Genomic DNA, 20,225 nt, shown 5'->3' with positions numbered 1-20,225 from the left:
CTGATTTTCTATGGGAATAAATCTCCACAGGGAAGAGCAGAGTTCCCAGCAGACATTTCCCTCCCCTCCCCCCTCTTTCTGATGACCCTGAAGCGGGGGGAGGGCTTCCAAACCGGAGGATCCCCTGCCCCCACCTGGGGATTGGCAACCCTAGCAAGTCTAGATGAGCAACCTAATGTGGTCTGTGTCACTTAAATATTTTTCTTTGTCTTCTTTCTTTGCACCTGCGATTGACTCTGTGCGGTGGGACTGAGGCGGGTGGCGTGTTGTTCCCAGTCTGTACTCAGTTTAGGCCCAGGAGACTTTGGGATCCTCCAGGCTTCCACATTGGGTTAGGGTTGCCAATCCCCAGGTGGGGGCAGTGGATCCCCCGGTATGGAGGCCCTCCCCCCACTTCAGGGTCGTCAGAAAGCAGGGGGAGGGGAGGGAAATATCTGCTGGAAACTCTATTATTCCCTAAGGAGACTTATTCCCATAGGAAATAATGGAGAATTGATCCACGGGTATCTGGCACTTTTGGTGGGCTGTTTTTTGAGGTAGAGGCACCAAAATTTTGGCATAATATCCAGTGCCTCTCCCCAAAATACCCTCCAAGTTTCAAAAAGATTGGACCAGGGGGTCCAATTCTATGAGCCCCAAAAGAAGGTGCCCCTATTTTTTGTGATAGCCAGTGGAGGGAAGTCATTTAAAAGGTGTGCCGTCCCTTTAAATGTGATGGCCAGAACTCCCTTTGGAGTTCAATGATGCTTGTCCCACCCTTGCTCCTGGCTCCACCCCCGAAGTCTCCTGGCTCCACCCCCAAACTGCCCAGATATTTCTTGTATTGGACCAGGGGGTCCAATTCTATGAGCTCCAAAAGAAGGTGCCCCTATCCTTCATTATTTCCAATGCAGGGAAGGCATTTAAAAGGCGTGCAGTCCCTTTAAATGTGATGGCCAGAACTCCCTTTGGAGTTCAATGATGCTTGTCACCCCCTTGGCCCTGGCTCCACCCCCAAAGTCTTCTGGCTCCACCCCAAAGTCTCCTGGCTCCACCCCAAAGTCTCCTGGCTCCACCCCCAGTGTCTCCTGGCTCCACCCTCAAACTCCCCAGATATTTCTTGTATTGGATCAAGGGATCCAATTCTAAGAGCTCCAAAAGAAGGTGCCCCTATCCATTATTTCCAACGGAGGGAAGGCATTTAAAAGGCGTGCAGTCCCTTTATATGTGATGGCCAGAAGCCCCTTTGGAGTTCAATGATGCTTGTCCCACCCTTGCTCCTGGCTCCACCCTCAAAGTCCCCAGATATTTCTTGTATTGGACCAGGGGCTCCAATTCTATGAGCTCCAAAAGAAGGTGCCCCTACCCTCCATTATTTCCAGTGTAGGGAAGGCCTTTAAAAGGTGTACGGTTCTTTTAAATGCGATGGCCAGAGCTCCCTTTGGAGCTCAATGATGCTTGTCACAACCTTGCTCCCGGCTCCGACGCCACTGTCTCCTGGCCCCACCCCCAAAGTCCCCAGATATTTCCTGAATTTGACTTGGCAACCCTGCATCGGGTACCGGGACGGAGCTGGCGCCGCCTGATTCCGCACCTGGCTCTCCCAGGAACTTCAGGAACCCACTGGGGCTTGAGCTTTTGGCGACGGTGTGTGCTTCTTCCACTCTGTGGTTTTGCGCTCCCCTGGGAGGAATACTCTTCATTCCAGCTTCCCCTGAAGTCAGGCTTCTTCGCAGCAGCGGTCCTGCACCTCACCTACCAGCTGACTTTCCAGAAGCCCTTTGTGTCAAGTCACAACCTGCTGCCGTTGCCGCCTCTCTCTAACCCACCCAGGCGGGCTGACAGTCAGCTCCCGGCTCCTTATCTCGCCTGAGCTGCTTACATTTTTATATGGCACTTTAATAACCCCTCATTTCCATGCTGTTTCTTCCTCTTTATCTCCCTCTCCGAGGCCAGGGTTTCTTCAAGCCGGGTTGCCTCGGGGGGGATGACCCCAAGAGTTCTCCCAGGCTCAAGAGGCTCAGGTTGGCCATTAGCTAGCTGCAGGGAGGAGGCGGCAGGGGTGGTGGTGGGGGTCATAGCAAGAGCCAAAGGCTTCTTGCGGGCAGGAAGTGAGTCGTTCAGGTCTGGATCCCTTCTCCCCTCCGAAACGAAGGTGAACCTGATGCCCCCACCGCAAGGGAGGTAAATCCAGGCGACAGACGGCTTTCTTCTGATGGTTCCTCCAGGCACTGGGGTCACTCAAAGTTTGGACGGCCCAAACAGGAGTGCCCTGGTTTTCTTTTGCTTCTCCTTCCCGTCGAGTCACAGCTGACGGATGGAGACTGGTAGGGTTTCCATGGCAAAGAGGCACGCAGAGGTGGTTGCCTCTGTATGGACTCTCGACTTCCTTGGTGGTCTTCCATCCAGCGTCAGAACTTGGGGGGGGGGCAGAGGGGGGAGCTTGCCCCGGGGCGCTGACGGAAGGGGGGTGCCAAATTGAGTATGGAGTCCATTGTATTCTAGAAGAGGAGGAAGAAGAAGAATTGCAGATTTATACCCCGCCCTTCTCTCCGAATCAGAGACTTAGAGCACCTTACAATCTCCTAGGTCTTCTCCCCCCACAAGAGACACCCTGTGAGGTGGGTGGGGCTGAGAGGGCTCTCACAGCAGTTGCCCTTTCGAGGACAACCTCTACCACAGCTATGGCTAACCCAAGGCCATTCCAGCAGCTGCAAGTGAAGGAGGGGGGAATCGAACCTGGTCCTCCCAGATAAGAGTCTGCACACTTAACCACTACACCAAACTGGCTCTCTATTAGAACTATGGCTGACCCAAGGCCATTCCAGCAGCTGCAAGTGGAGGAGTGGGGAATCAAACCCGGTTCTCCCAGATAAGAGTCTGCACACTTAACCACTACACCAAACTGGCTCTCTATTAGAGCTATGGCTGACCCAAGGCCATTCTAGCGGGTACAAGCGGAGGAGGGGGGAATCAAACTCGGTTCTCCCAGATAAGAGTCTATGCACTTAACCACTATACCCAACTGGCTCTCTTTTAGAGCTCTGACTGACCCAAGGCCATTGCAGTGGGTGCAAGCGGAGGAGGGGGGAATCAAACCCGGTTCTCCCAGATAAGAGAGCTCTGGCTGACCCAAGACCATTCCAGCAGGTGCAAGTGGAGGAGTGGGGAATCAAACCCGGTTCTCCCAGATAACAGTCCATGCACTTAACCACTACACCCAACTGGCTCTCTATTAGAGCTATGGCTGACCCAAGGCCATTCCAGCAGCTGCAAGTGGGGGAGTGGGGAATCAAACCCGGTTCTCCCAGATAAGAGTCCAGGCACTTAACCACTACACCCAACTGGCTCTCTATTAGAGCTATGGCTGACCCTAGGCCATTTCAGCAGGTGCAAGCGGAGGAGTCGGGAATCAAACCCGGTTCTCCCAGATAAGAGTCTGTACACTCCACCACTACACCAAACTGGCTCTCTATTAGAGCTCTGGCTGACCCAAGGCCATTCCAGCAGGTGCAAGTGGAGGAGTGGAGAATCAAACCCGGTTCTCCCAGAAAAGATTCCGCTCACTTAACCACTATGGCTGACCCAAGACTATTCCAGCAGGTGCAAGTAGAGGAGTGGGGAATCAAACCCGGTTCTCCCAGAGAAGAGTCCGCTCATTTAACCACCATGGCTGACCCTGTGAGGTGGGTGGGGCTGAGAGGGCTCTCCCAGCAGCTGCCCTTTCGAGGACAACCTCTGCCACAGCGATGGCTGACCCAAGGCCATCCCAGCAGCTGCAAGCGGAGGAGTGGGGGAATCAAACCCGGTTGTCCCAGATAAGAGTCGGCGGGCGCACTTATCCACTGCACCAAACTGAAGTTAAAGTTGCTTTCTTTCCACCTCTCCCTCTCTCCCCTCCCCATCTCTTTTCCTCCCTTCCTCCCTCCCTCCCTTCCTGTCTTCTGGCTCTCAAACATCTGATGTTCATTCCACTTTAAACAAGTTTGGCCATCCAAACTGGGCAGATGTCCAGAGGTGGTTTGCCATTGCCTGCACAGCAACCTTGGACTTCCTTAGTGGCTTCGCCATCCAAAAACTCACCTGGCCTGACCTTGCTGAGGTTCCAAGATCGGGGTAGGATCTTGACGTTTTTGTCCTTTCTCCTCTTGCAGCCACGCGGGAATCCGCCTTTGTCCACGCCATTGCCTCGGCCGGGGTGGCGTTTGCCGTGACCAGATCTTGCGCTGAAGGCTCAGCCACCATCTGCGGCTGTGATACGCGCCACAAGGGTCCCCCGGGAGAAGGCTGGAAATGGGGCGGTTGCAGCGAGGATGTGGAATTTGGAAGCATGGTGTCTCGGGAGTTTGCGGATGCACGAGAGAACCGGCCGGATGCCCGATCGGCCATGAACAGACACAACAACGAGGCTGGAAGGACGGTAAGGAAGATCCTGGGGGCTTTGGATTGTACTATCCTGACCGGACTCATGGACTAATAAGCTGATTCAGTTGGTGGTTTGGCCACGCTGAAGAGCCCTCTGAAATTGTTTAGCGAATGTACCCCACCATGAGCAGCCTGGGAAATGAAATTTCCGCTAAGACATGCCCAGGGCTTGTCTAAGTGGAGGAGGGGGGAATCAAACCCGGTTCTCCCAGATAAGAGTCCACTCACTTCACCGCTATGGCTGACCCAAGGCCATCCTAGCAGCTGCAAGGGGAGGAGTGGGGAATCAAACCCTGTTCTCCCCGATAAGAGTCTGCTCACTTAGCCGCTATGGCTGACCAAAGGCCATCCCAGCAGCTGCAAGGGGAGGACTGGGGGATCAAACCCGGTTCTCCCAGATAAGAGTCCACTCACTTAACCACTATGGCTGACCCAAGGCCGTTCCTGCAGCTGCAAGTGGAGGAGTGGGGAATCAAACCCAGTTCTCCCAGATAAGAGTCTGCTCACTTAACCACTATGGCTGACCCAAGGCCATTCCAGCAGGTGCAAGTGGAGGAGTGGGGAATCAAACCCGGTTCTCCCAGGTAAGAGTCAACACACTTAACCACCACACCAAACTTGACATGCCTGGGGCTTTTTTTTTTGTAGCAGGAACTCCTTTGCATATTAGGCCGCACGCCCCAATGTCGCCAATCCTCTAAGAGCTTACAGGGCTCTTAGTACAGGCCCTACTGTAAGCTCCAGGAGGACTAGCTACACCAGTCCTCAGTCCAGATGGTAGTCGATATTGGTAGTCGACTTTTCAGTTTTTCCTCGGCTCTGCAGTGGAGTTGCGGAACAAGATTATTTATTTTTATTCATTCATTCATTCATTCATTCATTCATTCATTCATTCATTCATTTATTTATTTATTTCGCAGATTTGGGTCAGGGTGGATTCCAACATATCAAACAGTAAAACCAGTAATGACACTATTGCAACAAAACAGTTAGACAATTAAAAACATGAATAATTAAAACAGTGAAACCGGTGAGAGCGTGGATAGTGTGGACACTTAGGGCGTTTTCCCACAGAGCTTACCTCGGAGCGACGTCCCTCTTCACCGCGCAGCGTCTGCGCGGATTTCCCACCAACTGCTCCACATAACCAGGAAGTGCCGGACCTTTTGTGTCGCAGATGTAAAGCGCTAAAAACCAGTTTACGTTAGCGAGGCAAAAGCCGCGGCTCTTCCTGGTTATGCGGAGCAGTTGGTGGGAAATCCGCGCAGACGCTGCGCGGTGAAGAGGGACGTCGCTCCGAGGTAAGCTCTGTGGAGAAATGCCCTTAAATACACAGCCTGGTGTCCAAAGATGCCAACTATATTGGCCCGATTTTCTCCCCAGTCCAGATGGTAATCGGTATTAGCAGTCCGTGATATCGGTGGCGTCAGTGTTGGGACGCCGGTTAGATCGTATAGCAAGATAGGGACGCCCGCCTGCCTCAGCCAAAGGCAGGAACTTCACAAATACCTCTTCCACACAATGCAGGAACTTCACGAATACCTCCTCCACACACACCACTTCCTGCCCTCCTTCTCATGATCTGCATAATTCACATCTAATATCTGCTAAAGACAGCTGAGAAGCTATCGAGTCTAAAATTCTTTCTAAAAGAAAGGCAAAGAAGAAGAGGAAGCCGGGCTGGCCCGAAATTGTCCCGCACCCTAGGTGCACTGATAACATCACTGAATCACATGATGGGGGGCACCCAATTCATCACCCCTAGAAGGCCGGTACCCTAGACATTCATCTGGTTTGCCTAGCGGCAGGGCCACCCCTGAAAGGAAGAAGATGAGTTGGGTTTTATATCCCACTTTCCTCTCCCTTAAGAAGTCTCAAAGCAGCTTACAATCACCTTCCCTTCCTCTCCACGCAACCAACAGAGAGATTTCTGAGAAAACTGTGACAGGCCCAAGATCACCCAGCAGGCTTTATGTGGAGGAATAGTGAGGAATCAAACCCAGTTCTCTAGATTAGATTGCGGCGGGACGGTGGCTCAGTGGTAGAGCATCTGCTTGGGAAGCAGAAGGTCCCAGGTTCAATCCCCAGCATCTCCAACTAAAAAAGGGTCCAGGCAAGTAGGTGTGAAAAACCTCAGCTTGAGACCCTGGAGAGCCGCTGCCAGTCTGAGTAGACAATACTGACTTTGATGGACCCAGGGGCTGAGTCAGTAGAAGGCAGCTTCATAGGTTCATATGAGTCTACTGCTTTTAACTACTATACCATGATCACCATCTTCAAGTACTTGAAGTGCTGTCGTATAGAGGATGGTGTGGAATTGTCTTCTGTGGCCACAGAAGGTCAGACCAGAACCAGTGGGTTGAAATTAAATCAAAAGAGTTTCCGGCTCAACATTAGGAAGAACTTCCTGACCGATAGAGTGATTCCTCAGTGAAACAGGCTTCCTCGGGAGGTGGTGAACTCTCCTTCCTTGGAGGTTTTTCAAAAGAGGCTAGATGACCATCTGACAGCAATGAAGATTCTGTGAATTTAGGGGGCGGTGTTTGTGAGTTTAGAGCGGTTCCTCAATGAAACAGGCTTCCTCCTTGGGAGGTGGTGGGCTCTCCTTCCTTGGAGGTTTTTCAACAGAGGCTAGATGGCCATCTGACAGCAATGAAGATCCTGTGAATTTAGGGGGAGGTATTTGTGAGTTTTCTGCATTTTGCATGGGGTTGGACTAGATAACCCTGGAGGTTCCTTCCAACTCTATGATTCTATGATTTTATGATTAGGAAGAACTTCGTGACCGTTACAGCAATTCCTCAGTGGAACAGGTTTCCTCGGGAGGTGGTGGGCTCTCCTTCCTTGGAGGTTTTTAAACAGAGGCTAGATGGCCATCTGACAGCAATGAAGATTCTGTGAGTTTAGGGGGAGGTATTTGTGAGTTTTCTGCATTGTGCAGGGGATTGGACTCGATGACCCTAGGGGTCCCTTCCAACTCTATGATTCTATTCTATGCTGGCCTAGGGGTATAGAAATGTCAGGTGTCAGAAGTGTCAGATATTCCTCACAAGGCAGGCTAATGCTGTGTCTCCTTTTGCTCTTCTCTCCCCCATGGCTTTCTTTCTTTCTTTTTCAGTCCATTATCGACCACATGCACCTCAAATGCAAGTGTCATGGATTGTCCGGCAGCTGTGAGGTGAAAACTTGTTGGTGGTCCCAGCCTGACTTCCGGGTCATCGGCGACTACTTGAAAGACAAGTACGACAGTGCGTCAGAAATGGTGGTGGAGAAGCACCGGGAATCCCGCGGCTGGGTAGAGACGCTCCGGCCCAAATACAACTTCTTCAAAGCGCCGACCGAGAGAGACCTGGTCTACTACGAGAACTCGCCCAACTTCTGTGAGCCAAACCCTGAAACCGGCTCCTTTGGAACCCGTGACAGGATCTGCAATGTCACCTCACACGGGATAGACGGTTGTGACCTCTTGTGCTGCGGGCGTGGGCACAACACCCGGACTGAGAAGAGGAAGGAGAAGTGCCATTGCATTTTCCACTGGTGCTGCTACGTCAGCTGTCAGGAGTGCACAAGGGTCTACGACGTTCACACGTGCAAGTAAAACTGGACACCCTCCGTCAAGGGGAAACAGACCAGAGACAACTTCTTCTTGGGAGGAAAGTCGACGTCTTGAGACTGAACGGAATCAAACACACGCAAACGAAACTGAGGCGAAAAGCGGTCGGCTAGAATAGATCTAATTTGCTCTCGACTTTCTCGTTTGGAGGCGAACCTTGTGATGTGGAGCTCCCGACGAGCCCAAGAAATGAGCGAACCATTCAGCTTGCCTCCCTGCACGAGATTGCAGTTCCTTAAGCTATTCAACAATGCAGACCTGGATATGGAGAGCCAGCGAGTTTCCAGAAAGTTCTGGAGCCTCCGCTCTTTCCTCTCTTGACCCACACGGCAAGACTCCTGCTCAAGTGTCCTTTGAAAGTTGTGCGTCTTCCCAGAACATGGCCGCCTCGCACAGCCGTGTATGGACGGGGGCTACCTAATGCAGCGACTCTTAGCGTTCTGGCTCAGTATTCCCGCCACCAAGTTTCTGTGTATAGAATTAACAAGCGGTGGTGTGCTACTTTCCCTCAAAGACCCTCATTTTTGAATTCTCACGGGAAATGGACAGATGTGCCCTCTGCTGTGTGAAACGACCAGACCCCCCCCTTTCCCGCATGAACTGGTTGATGTTGCGCCATGTAACATATAAATAGGAAGCGACAACCCAAACTGTACATTTGCCATGAGACAGGGCAGGGAGAGGGTGGGATGGCACTTGGGTGGCATGCTCGTTGGACGGTGTGAGAGACCACACACCATTACACCACCGCACACATGCGCGTCCAGTGTGTACAAACTGCCTCACAGTCTTGAGTGAATCGTGACAGCCAGGAGAGGTTCATTGGTTCTGCTGGTATTGAGCAGACTGCCTTCCCCAGGGAACAGGACCACAGCGGCGGGCTGGTTAGCTAGACAGTGTGGGGCAAATGGAAAGTCCCCTTGAGAGATGCATGGAGACAAAAGACAGCCGCGCCTTAATATACCTGGTTGATTTTTTTTTTTTTTGGAACCACATTATTTTACAGTTACGGAAAGGACGGGAGGCCACATCTTTGGGCTTTCTGTACCGCGGGCGAAGCACATAACAAGGAAATTGCTGCAGGCGAGTCCTTGGTCCTCTTCTCTCCACGCCCCGCGCAAATGCTCAGGCTGGACTTTTGGCGAGTGACCTCCTCAGGCTAGAGTTTTGCAGAGGTCGTGCGCAAATCATGGGCGCCGTCTCCCCGCGGTCTTTGCAATTCACTCCTTCCCGCCCCCCCCCTCCGCAGGCCATATTTGGTAGGAAAATCCTTCCTGTTTAACCTAGAGCAATAAAATATCCGTTTTCCAGGGCTGGGCGTCCTCTTTCCTGCTTAGCCCCCATAGCATGTCCAAGCCACTGAACCAGCGGGTGCTGAAAAGCCTTTTCCCACACTGTCTGTTCTCTGTGATGGAGACCCTTGAAGCCCAGGCATTCCACCCAACCAGCATGCACTGAAGGCATGGATACTCAAGAGCAGGGCTAGGTTTTATTGAGGTCCCGGGCAGGCGCTATGATGGGACAGGGCTCTTTTTTGTAGCAGGAACACCTTTGCGTATTAAGCCACACTCCCCTGATGTAGTCAATCCTCCTGGAGCTTCCGGGGCTGTTAGTACAGGACCTACTGCAAGCTCCAGAAGGATTGGCTACATCACGGGAGTGTGGCCTAATATGCAAAGGAGATTCTGCTACAAAAAACAAACAAACGACAACCCTGATCCCAACGCATTAAGAGAAGAGGTGGTGGCTGGAGACTTCTTGCTATTGCAACTGGTCTCCAAGTGACAGATCAGTCCCCCCGGGGGCGGAGGGTGGGGGTGGGAATGGCTGTTCGCAGGGCTTTGTTTTGTAGCAGGAACTCCTTTGCATCTTAGGCCACACCTCCCTGATGCAGCCATAATGCCCCTGTATAAATCGATGGTGCGGTCTCATTTTGAACACTGTGTGCAATTCTGGTCACCGCACCTCAAAAAGGATATTCTAGCATTGGAAAAAGTCCAGAAAAGGGCAGCTAGAATGATTAAAGGTTTGGAACACTTTCCCTATGAAGAAAGGTTAAAACGCTTGGGGCTCTTTAGCGTGGAGAAACATTGACTGCGGGGTGACATGATAGAGGTTGCCAAGATTATGCATGGGATGGAGAAAGTAGAGAAAGACGTCCTTTTCTCCCTTTCTCACAATACAAGAACTCGTGGGCATTCAATGAAATTGCTCAGCTGTCAGGTTAGAACAGATAAAAGGAAGTCCTTCTTCACCCAAAGGGTGATTAACATGTGGAATTCACTGCCACAGGAGGTGGTGGTGGCCATAAGCATAGCCAGCTTCAAGAGGCGATTGGATAAAAATATGGAGCAGAGATCCATCAGTGGCTATTAGCTACAGTGTATATATATATTTCGCCACTGTGTGATACAGAGTGTTGGACTGGATGGCTCACTGGACTAATCCAACATGGCTTCTCTTCTGTTCTTCTGTGACACAGAGTGTTGGACTGGATGGGCCATTGGCCTGATCCAACAGGGCTTCTCTTATGTTCTTATGTGATTCAGAGCGTTGGCCTGGATGGACCATTGGCCTGATCCAACATGGCTTCTCTTAAGTTCTTATGTGACACAGAGTGTTGGACTGGATGGGCCATTGGCCTGATCCAACATGGCCTCTCTTATGTTCAATCCTCCAAGAGCTAACAGGGCTCTTTTTACAGGACCTGCTCTAAGCTCCAGGAGCATTGGCTACATCAGGAAGGTGTGGCCTAAGATGCAAAGGAGTTCCTGCTACGAAAAAAAGCCCTGGTGGTGGTCTCCAATCTGCCTACCACCAGGATGCCCCTCAAGCCCTCCTTTCTACCACCACTTCTGCATAACCCTCACCTTCCCACCCATCCTTCTGCTTGCCGGTCATCCCACCGCCTGTGCTCAGTCCCCATCTCCGCCTGCACACTGGGCAGCATTGTTCAGTGTGGGCAGCTGAGAGGGTGGCCGCCATCGGCTGCGCAGCCGTGTAGGTGAGGACCAGCGGCTGTGGACCTCACCAGAAGTCTTGGCAACTGACTCTGGACCTGGTATCTACGGGTTCCTGCCAATGGCCCTGGGGCCTGAGCCGATGCTGGAGAAGCCACTCAGACAGGAGATGATGCCTTTATGGTGGGGGGTGGGGGGCTCATGGGAGGGGGGACCACAGATGATCTCATTGCAACAACTGTCAACTGGAGGGGGTGTCTTTTTCTACGATCTGTCCTCCAGAGGTATTAAACACGCCATGAAACTCACATGTCCCGTTGTGACCTCTGTCCAGCGTCCAGAGGAAAGTAGCAGTGCCCACAGGAATGAACGGCTTTGGAAAAGGGAGTAGGTAGATTCCTGGAGAAGTCTACCGATGGCTACTAGTCGTGGTGATTGAGGGAAGCCTCCACTTGCAGAGGCATGAAGTCTCTGAATCCTAGTGCCAGGAGGCGATCTCAGGAGCAAAGCCTCAGCCCTTGTGCACTGTCCTTGACTGTCCAGAGGAACCGGTTGTCCTCCGTGTGAAGGCAGGACGCTGGACTAGATGGACCCTCACTGGTCAGATTCAGCAAGGTTCTTCTAGTGTTCTTGTAGAGCAGGGGTGGCCAGACTGTGGCTTGGGAGCTATATGTGTCTATTTCACACACATTGAAGTCCCCAACACCCCCATTGGCCAACTTGGAGAAGGCATGTGTGTCTTTAAATCCTTTCTCCAAGCCAGCCAGCAGCATGGAGAATGCACTTAACATTAAAGTTGCTTACTTTCCACCTCTCCCTCCCAATTTTCCTTCCTTCCTTCCTTCCTTCCTTCCTTCCTTCCTTCCTTCCTTCCTTCCTTCCTTCCTCCCTCCCTCCTTCCCTCCCTTCCTTCCTCCCTTCCTTCTTTCCTCTCTTCCTTCCTCTCTTCCTTCCTCTCTTCCTTCCTCTCTTCCTTCCTTCCTTCCTTCCTTCCTTCCTTCCTTCCTTCCTTCCTTCCTTCCTTCCTTCCTTCCTTCCTTCCTTCCTTCCCTCCCTCCCTCCCTCCTTCCCTTCCTTCCCTCCCTCCCCTCCCTCCCTTTGCGTATTAGGCCACACCCCCAATGGCACCATTGTTTAGGGCTGCCAATCCCCAGGTAGGGGCAGGGGATCCCCCAGTTTGGAGGCCCTCCCCCCGCTTCAGGGTCGTCAGAAAGCGGGGGGAGGGGAGGGAAATGTCTGCTGGGAACTCTATTATTCCCTATGGAGATTTATTCCCATAGAAAATCATGGAGAATTGATCTGCGGGTAACTGGGGCTCTGTGGGGGCTGTTTTTGGGGATAGAGGCACCAAATTTTCAGTATAGCATCTAGTGCCTCTCCCCAAAATACCCCCCAAGTTTCAAAAATATTGGACCAGGGGGTCCAATTCTATGAGCCCCAAAAGGAGGTGCCCCTATCCTTCATTATTTCCTATGGAAGGAAGGCAATGAAAAGCCATGTTGGATCTGGCCAATGGCCCATCCGGTGTTCCCATAGAAAATCATCCCTTTAAATGTGATGGCCAGAACTCTCTTTGGAGTTCAATTATGCTTGTCACAGCCTTGATCTTGGCTCCACCCCTAATGTCTCCTGTCTCCGCCCCCAAGTCTCCTGGCGCCACCCCCGAAGTCCCCAGATATTTCTTGAATTGGACTTGGCAACCCTACCATTGTTTCACACAGGGCTTTTTGTAGAAGAAGCCCAGCAAGGACTCCTTTGCATATTAGGCCACACCTCCTGACACCAAGCCAGACGGGACTGTGTTCCTGTCCTCAAAAAAACAGCCCTGGCCTATTGCCAGATCTTTTGAACCGGCGATGCTTGAACTAGCTTTGTCAGCCTCCAGGTGGGGCCTCGAGATCTCTCAGAATTACAACAGATCGTCAGACCAGAAAGATCAGTCACTCTGGAGAAAATGGCTGCTTTGGAAGATGGTCTCTGGCTGGCCACAAATTCTGCCCTCCCCAGGATCCGCCCCCAAAGTCCCCAGGAATTTGCCAACCCAGAGCCGGCAGCCGCAGATTGAACAGACCACTGAATTGGCTGCCTTTTTTTGTTTTTTGTGGAGAAATTAGGGGTGCATATGATCTGCGATGAGAAACAAGCATGACCCTTCTTTTTATGCCTTAACAAACTGAGAGCCAGTTTGGTGTAGTGGTTAAATGTGCAGGCTCTTATCTGGGAGAATCGGGTTTGATTCCCCACTCCTCCACTTGCAGCTACTAGCATGGCCTTGGGTCAGCCATAGCTCTGGCAGAGGTTGTCCTTGAAAGAGCAGCTGCTGGGAGAGCCCTCTCCAGCCCCACCCACCTCACAGGGTGTCTGTTGTGGGGGAGGAAGGTAAAGGAGATTGTGAGCCGCTCTGAGACTCTTTGGAGTGGAGGGCGGGATATAAATCCAATATCTTCATCTGCCTCACAGGGTGTCTGTTGTGGGGGAGGAAGGTAAAGGAGATTGTGAGCCGCTCTGAGACTCTTCGGAGTGGAGGGTGGAATATAAATCCAATATCTTCATCTACCTCACAGTGTTTCTGTTGTGGGGGAGGAAGGTAAAGGAGATTGTGAGCCGCTCTGAGACTCTTCAGAGTGGAGGGCGGGATATAAATCCAATATTTTCATCTACCTCACAGGGTGTCTGTTGTGGGGGAGGAAGGTAAAGGAGATTGTGAGCCGCTCTGAGACTCTTCGGAGTGGAGGGCGGGATATAAATCCAGTATCTTTATCTACCTCACAGGGTGTCTGTTGTGGGGGAGGAAGGGAAAGGAGATTGTGAGCCGCTCTGAGACTCTTCAGAGTGGAGGGCGGGATATAAATCCAATATCTTCATCTACCTCACAGGGTGTCTTTTGTGGTGGAGGAAGGTAGAGGAGATTGTGAGCTGCTCTGAGACTCTTCGGAGTGGAGGGTGGGATATAAATCCAATATCTTCTTCTTCTCGGAAGATAATATTTTAAAAAAAGTAGTAGAAGGCTCAGCAGGCAGACGGATACATCTTCCCTAAAGTCAACTACTGATTTGACGTAAATCCAAAAAGATATCGAAGGGTGAATCAAGCAAAAAGTTAGGTACGTTTCCCTTTGAAATAAATGGGATTCAGAGGTACCGAGCTTTGTTTGTGCGGAGCCTGAATTGAACTGGATTTACAGATGGAGTTGCCAAATAGTTAGGAAATTCAAGGAGATTTGGGCGTGGAACCTTGGGACGGTGAGGTTTGGGGGCAGGAAGGTACCTCAGGCAGGTATAACGCCATACAGCCCACCCATCAAAGTCACTCTTTTCCCCAGGGGAACTGATCTCTTTTGTCTGGAGACGAGTTGAAATTTCCAGATCTGCAGACCGCAACTGGAGGTTCGCACCCCAAAAAACTGCAATTACTGGCAGACCGATTGTATAACAATTTCAAAATGTGTCATTTCTGAAAAACGGCACTGGGTTTTGCCTCTGAACTTACGGAATGCTTGCAGGAGAACTCATTGGATTTAAAATGGCTGATTTGTTTTCTCCCTGTTTCGCCGGGAGTTTGTCGGGTCAAAGTGAAATTTGGACGAACAAACATGGATGGAATGGCTTTTCACTCTTTATAGCGCGCTTTTGGCATTTTGGAATAACGACGCTTTTTGGAATTGCTACACGATTGGCTTGCCAGTAATTGCAGCCGTGAGCCTTTGCGGTTTTTTGTGGGTGTCTTTTCCGCGGCTTCCTCTGATGGCTTGCATCCCGCCTGGAGGCTGGCAACCCTATTGCAGGCAAAACCATGCGGCTCAAACGAAATTTTGGGAGGGTGCCCTGAAAGGACTTCCCAATCCCCAGTCCCAGAGGGGGATCCCCCGGTTTTACAGGCTTCCCCCCTCCCCCACAGTCATCATGAACCACCATAAACGATTCCTATAGGGAATGATGGGGAATTGAGCCGCTGGTATCGGGGGCTCGGGGGGGGGCTGTTTTTTAAAATAGAGGCACCAAATCTTCAGTATAGCATCTAGTGCCTCTCCCCAAAATACCTCCCAAGTTTCAAAAAGATTGGACCAGGGGGTCCAGTTCTATGAGTCCCAAAAGAAGGTGCCCCTATCCTTCATTATTTCCTACGAAAGGAAGGCATTGAAAAAGATGTGCAGTCCCTTTAAATGTGACGGCCAGAACTCCCTTTGGAGTTCAATTATGCTTGTCACACCCTTGCTCTTGGCTCCGCCCCAATGTCTCCTGGCTCCACCCCCAAAGTCCCCAGATATTTCTTGAATTGGACTTGGCAATCCTAGACTTGGGTGATTTTTCTTTCTTTTTTTTTGCTCTTTTCTTTCAGCAATCTAAGAGGTATGTTTGATGGCAGAAAGGTTAGGAATCTCTTCATATTTGCCCTGGGGGCAGAAACACAGCTGTGATTGCGGCAGGAATATGATCTGTCATGTCTCAGTGAGGAATGAGGAGCCCTTTCCGTGTGGCCTAGTCTCCTTCTCCCTCACTTTTGATGAGAAGTTTCTCCCATTTTGGCATCTCGGGAGATTAGGGTTGCCAATCCCCAGGTGGGGGCAGGGGATCCCCTGGTTTGGAGGCCCTCCCCCCGCTTCAGGGTCATCAGAAAGTGGAGGGAGGGGAGGGAAATGTCTGCTGGGAACTCTGTTATTCCCTAGGGAGATTTATTCCCGTAGAAAATCATGGAGAATTGATCCGCTGGTATCTGGGGCTCTGGGAGGGCTGTTTTTGGGGGTAGAGGCACCAAATTTTCTGTATAGCATCTAATGGCTCTCCCCAAAATGCCCCCCCAAGTTTCAAAAAGATTGGACCAGGGGGTCCAATTCTATGAGCCCCAAAAGAAGGTGCCCCTATCCTTCATTATTTCCTATGGAAGGATGGAACTGGTTAACCACTGTGTGAGACAAGAAACTGGACTAGATGGACCCTCACTGGTCTGATCCAGCAGGGCTCTTCTGATGTTCTTATGAAGGCCTCAGCCTCTATGCCCTGTTGTTGGCCCTTCAGAGGAACTGGTTGGCCCCTGTGTGAGACAGGATGCTGGTCTAGATGAGCCTTCATTGGTCTGATCCAGCAAAGCTCTTCTTATATTTTTACCTTTGATGTAGGGCAGGAGCTCCCAAAGTGGGGTATGGCACCCACCACCACCCACCATCCACCATGTGTTTTCAGAAAGTGGGTTAGTGTGTTCCACTGAGGAACCACTCTAATGGTCAGGAAGTTCTTCCTAATGTTGAACTGGAAACATTAGGAAACCCCATGAATTTTTGGTCCTTTCAGCTTCAGTACACAAGCAAGTATCTCTGTCCCTGTCAGATGTCTACTTCTAGGGTTGCTATCCTCCAGGTGGGTTAATTGACAGCAACAAAGGAAACCATGGTCTAGGTAGAGCAAACACCCAAAAGCTCCCCCATGAATTACTCTTCATAAATTATCTTTTTTTAACGACACGCAAGAGAAAGTGAAGACCGAATCAAAATCCTATTAACACCAATCCACTCTCATGCATACGAAGTCACAAAGGCAATTCCACAGTGGAGCGCACCTAGGGGGATAGCATGGATGAAGCAATCTTTGAATGATGCATCCAATCCAGGAATTCGATTAATGAACAATGATAATTCTTGACATAGTTGTGGCAACATGCTTTCCTGGATATTAATTTGCATGTTTCAAGGGAGAAATATTCTTCCGGCCACACGACTTATTCCAGAACCTACTCTCAATTTTTTTTTTCTCATGCGTTAATAACAAAGCTACAGTGAGCAACAAGTTCTCACTTGGCTTTCATGGCGTGGCTATAGCTTCGTACGTCATTCAAAGATTGTTTCATCCACGTTAGCACCCTAGCATGCGTTGCACTTTGGAATGGTCATTGTGACTTCATATGCGTGAGAGTGGATTGGAACTGTTTGAATTTGGTGTTAATCGGATCTTTATTCAATACTTACCTTCTCGTGTGTGTTGTTAAAAAATAGATCATTTAGGAGCAGTGATTCATGGTGTTGTAAATCATTATACAAGGTTATTGTAAATTATTGGTACACTTTTTTGTATATGTGTGTGTTTACTCATCTTCCAGATAGGGCTTGGAGTTCTCCCAGAATTACTACAGAGATGAACCCCCCTGTAGGAAATAGGGTTGCCAAGTCCAATTCAAGAAATATCTAGGGACTTTGGGGGTGGAGCCAGGAGACATTGGGGGTGGAGCTGGTCTCCCAGAACTACAGCTGATCTCCAGACTACAGTTATCAGTTCCCCTTATGAAAATGGTTGCTTTGGAGGATGGACTGTATGACATTATGAAGCCCCCAAACACCATCCTCCATACATACCACCCACAAATCCCCAGGAATTTCCCAACCCAGAAGTGTCGCCCAAATGTCCAACGCTGAGATTTGGATGAAACGTCATCAGTAGATTAGAGGTGCCATTAAAGAATCTTTAAAGACAGCAGAATCCATCTAGTGAGTTTGTATCTTACCCTTTCCCCAAATAGCACACCATCATAGAATCATAGAATTGGAAGGGATCTCTAGGGTCCTCTAGTCCAACCCCTGCACAATGCAGGAAACTCACAAACATCTCCCCCTAAATTCACAGGATCTTCATTGCTGTCAGATGGCTATCTAGCATCTGTTGAAAAACCTCCAAGGAAGGAGAGCCCACCACCTCCCGAGGAATACTGTTCCACTGAGGAATTGCTCTAATGGTCAGGAAGTTCTTCTTAATGTTGAGCCGGAAACACTTTTGATTTAATTTCAACCCATTGGTTCTGGTCCTACCTTCTGGGGCCACAGAAAACAATTCCACACCATCCTCTATAGGACAGTACTTGAAGATAGTGATCATATCACCTCTCAGTTGCCTCCTCTCCAGGCTAAACATCCCAGCTCCTTCAACCTTTCCTCATAGGACTTGGTCTCCAGACCCCTCACCATCTTTGTGGCCCTCGTCTGGAACCGTTCCAGCTTGTCTATATCCTTCTTAAAATGTGGTGCCCAAAACTGAACACAATACTCCAGGTGAGGTCTTACCAGAGCAGAGTAAAGCGATACCATCACATCACGTGATCTGGACACTAGACTTCTGTTGATACAGTCCAAAATTGCATTTGCCTTTTTAGCCACTGTATCACACTGTTGACTCATGTTCAGCATATGATCCACTAAGACCCCTAGATCCTTTTCACACATACTACTGCTAAGACAAGTCTCCCCCAGCCTATAACCATGCATTGGATTTTTCCTACCTAAATGCAGAACTTTACATTTATCCCAGTTAAAATTCATTTTAATGATTTTAGCCCAGTTTTCCAGCTTGTCAAGGTGTATCCTGTTTCTGTCTTCTTCTGTGTTTGTAACCCCTCCCAATTTAGTATCATCTGCAGATTTAATAAGCATTCCCTCTATTCCTTCATCAAATAATTGATAAAGATGTTGAACAAATCAGGTCCCAGGACAGATCCTTGAGGCACTCCACTTGTCACTCCTCTCCAAGAGGATGAGGAACCATTCACAAGCACTCTTCGGGTGTGATGTGTCAACCAGTTACATATCCACCTAACAGTAACAGGATCCAAACCACATTTTACCAACTTGTCAACAAGGATAGTATGTGGAACCTTATCAAGATAAACGATGTCTACAGCATTCCCCTGATCCAGCAAGGTAGTCACTTTCTCAAAAAAAAAAGAGATCAGGTTAGTCTGACATGACTTGTTCTTGTGAAAACCATGCTAGTTCTTGAGAAAATCACAGAGTTGGAAAAGGTTATAGAGGCCAACCCCATGCTCAGTGTAGGATCAGCATAGAGCATCCCTGACAAGGGTTCGTCCAGTCGCTACCTGAACACTTCCTCTGAGGGGGAGCTCACCATCTCCCTCGGTAGTCAATTCCATGGCTGAGCTACTCTTACCGTAGTCTCCTGCTTCCTCTTTTTATCCCCACAACTGTGTGAGGTATATTAGGAAGAGAGAGAGATTCAAAGTTGCCCAATGATTTTCATGGCAGTGGGCAAATTAGAACCCAGGTCTCTGACTCTCTAACCACTACACCGTACTGACACGGGGACAGGGGACAGACGCATCTGATGCATGGGGAGCAATCCACAGGGACATTCCACTCTGTGAGTTCTGCATAAATCAACAGGAGCTACACAATAACTCAGCAATCCATGTCACCTACATCCAGGGCTTTTTTTTGGTAGCTGGAACCACTTTGCATATTAGGTCACACCCCCCCCCGATGTAGCCAATCCTCCAAGAGCTTACCAGGCTCTTAGTACAGGGCCACCTATAAGCTCCAGGAGGCTTGGCTACATCAGAGGGGTGTGGCCTAATATGCAAAGGAGTTCCTGCTACAAAAAAAGTCCTGCCTACATCCCAATTTACATCATGTTTACATTACACATCCCATTACATCAAGCCACGCAGGTCTTAAATGTCACCCCAGAAACAAACCTCAGAATGATTGATACCCTCTGGGACCACGAGCTGGAGCGATGCTTGATTTCAGTATTGAGACCAGAGGATGAAAAATGGTGTCCCAGAATCCACTACCTGAAGCATCTCCTTGGTCCACGGTACAGCCAGCCCGACTCACCACCGTCTTAGCATTCGCCCCCTTTCCCGCCGGAACTTTCTTTCCACGGAACGCGCAGCTTCTTAAAACGCCCTGAAATCCCAAAGCCGTTGTACAAAGCAGTCCCTTGCTTTCCTCTTCCCTCTTTTGGGATTTTGTTAAGTCTGTTTAAAAATAAATAAATAAAAGGATTATTTATTTTATGAACAAATGTATATATTAGCAAGAAAATATATTTGCAGAAGCAATTCATCAGAAACAGTGTGGTCAATCCGCGCCCATCATTTCGGTCTCCGCCTATTCAGAGATTCAGGACTTGGAAGCTGGCATGAGCGGAACGTCCATATTTCCTTCTATGTTTTGAATCGCTCTGCCTGAATGCTGGAAGTGCTCGAAAAATGTCTTCGAAAACGAGACAGCGTTCGTTCACGTAACATCTTCCTGTATGCTCGCCAGAGCGCCATAGACCCCTCCGGATCGTGGCCCGTTGCCTTTTTTTTATCCTGTTTTCCACGGACAACCTGCAAGAGACATCTTTGATTTATTTGGTTTTGTTTTAATTTTGGTACCAGTTATTTCATAGATGTGTTAACTTTATAAAGGAAATTAAAGACAAATGCATTAATTTTAATTCTCTGACCTTAACCATTACTTGTTT

General features: G+C 49.7%; 1 protein-coding gene across 1 annotated transcript in view; it reads left to right on the top strand.

Moving 5' to 3' along the window:
- WNT3A (Wnt family member 3A) overlaps positions 1–8,200 on the top strand; it is a 167,194-nt gene extending 158,994 nt beyond the window's left edge. Inside the window, exons 3-4 of the mRNA XM_060247925.1 lie at positions 4,134–4,399; positions 7,523–8,200. Of these exons, the coding sequence (XP_060103908.1) occupies positions 4,134–4,399; positions 7,523–8,002 (746 nt within the window). The 3' untranslated portion in view covers positions 8,003–8,200. The remainder of the gene's footprint in view (positions 1–4,133; positions 4,400–7,522) is intronic.
- The last annotated feature ends 12,025 nt before the right edge of the window (positions 8,201–20,225 follow it).

Source organism: Heteronotia binoei, chromosome 10 (assembly GCF_032191835.1).
Source record: "Heteronotia binoei isolate CCM8104 ecotype False Entrance Well chromosome 10, APGP_CSIRO_Hbin_v1, whole genome shotgun sequence".
Classification (NCBI taxonomy): Eukaryota; Metazoa; Chordata; class Lepidosauria; order Squamata; family Gekkonidae; genus Heteronotia; species Heteronotia binoei.
This window is presented reverse-complemented; position numbering and strand designations above follow the sequence as displayed.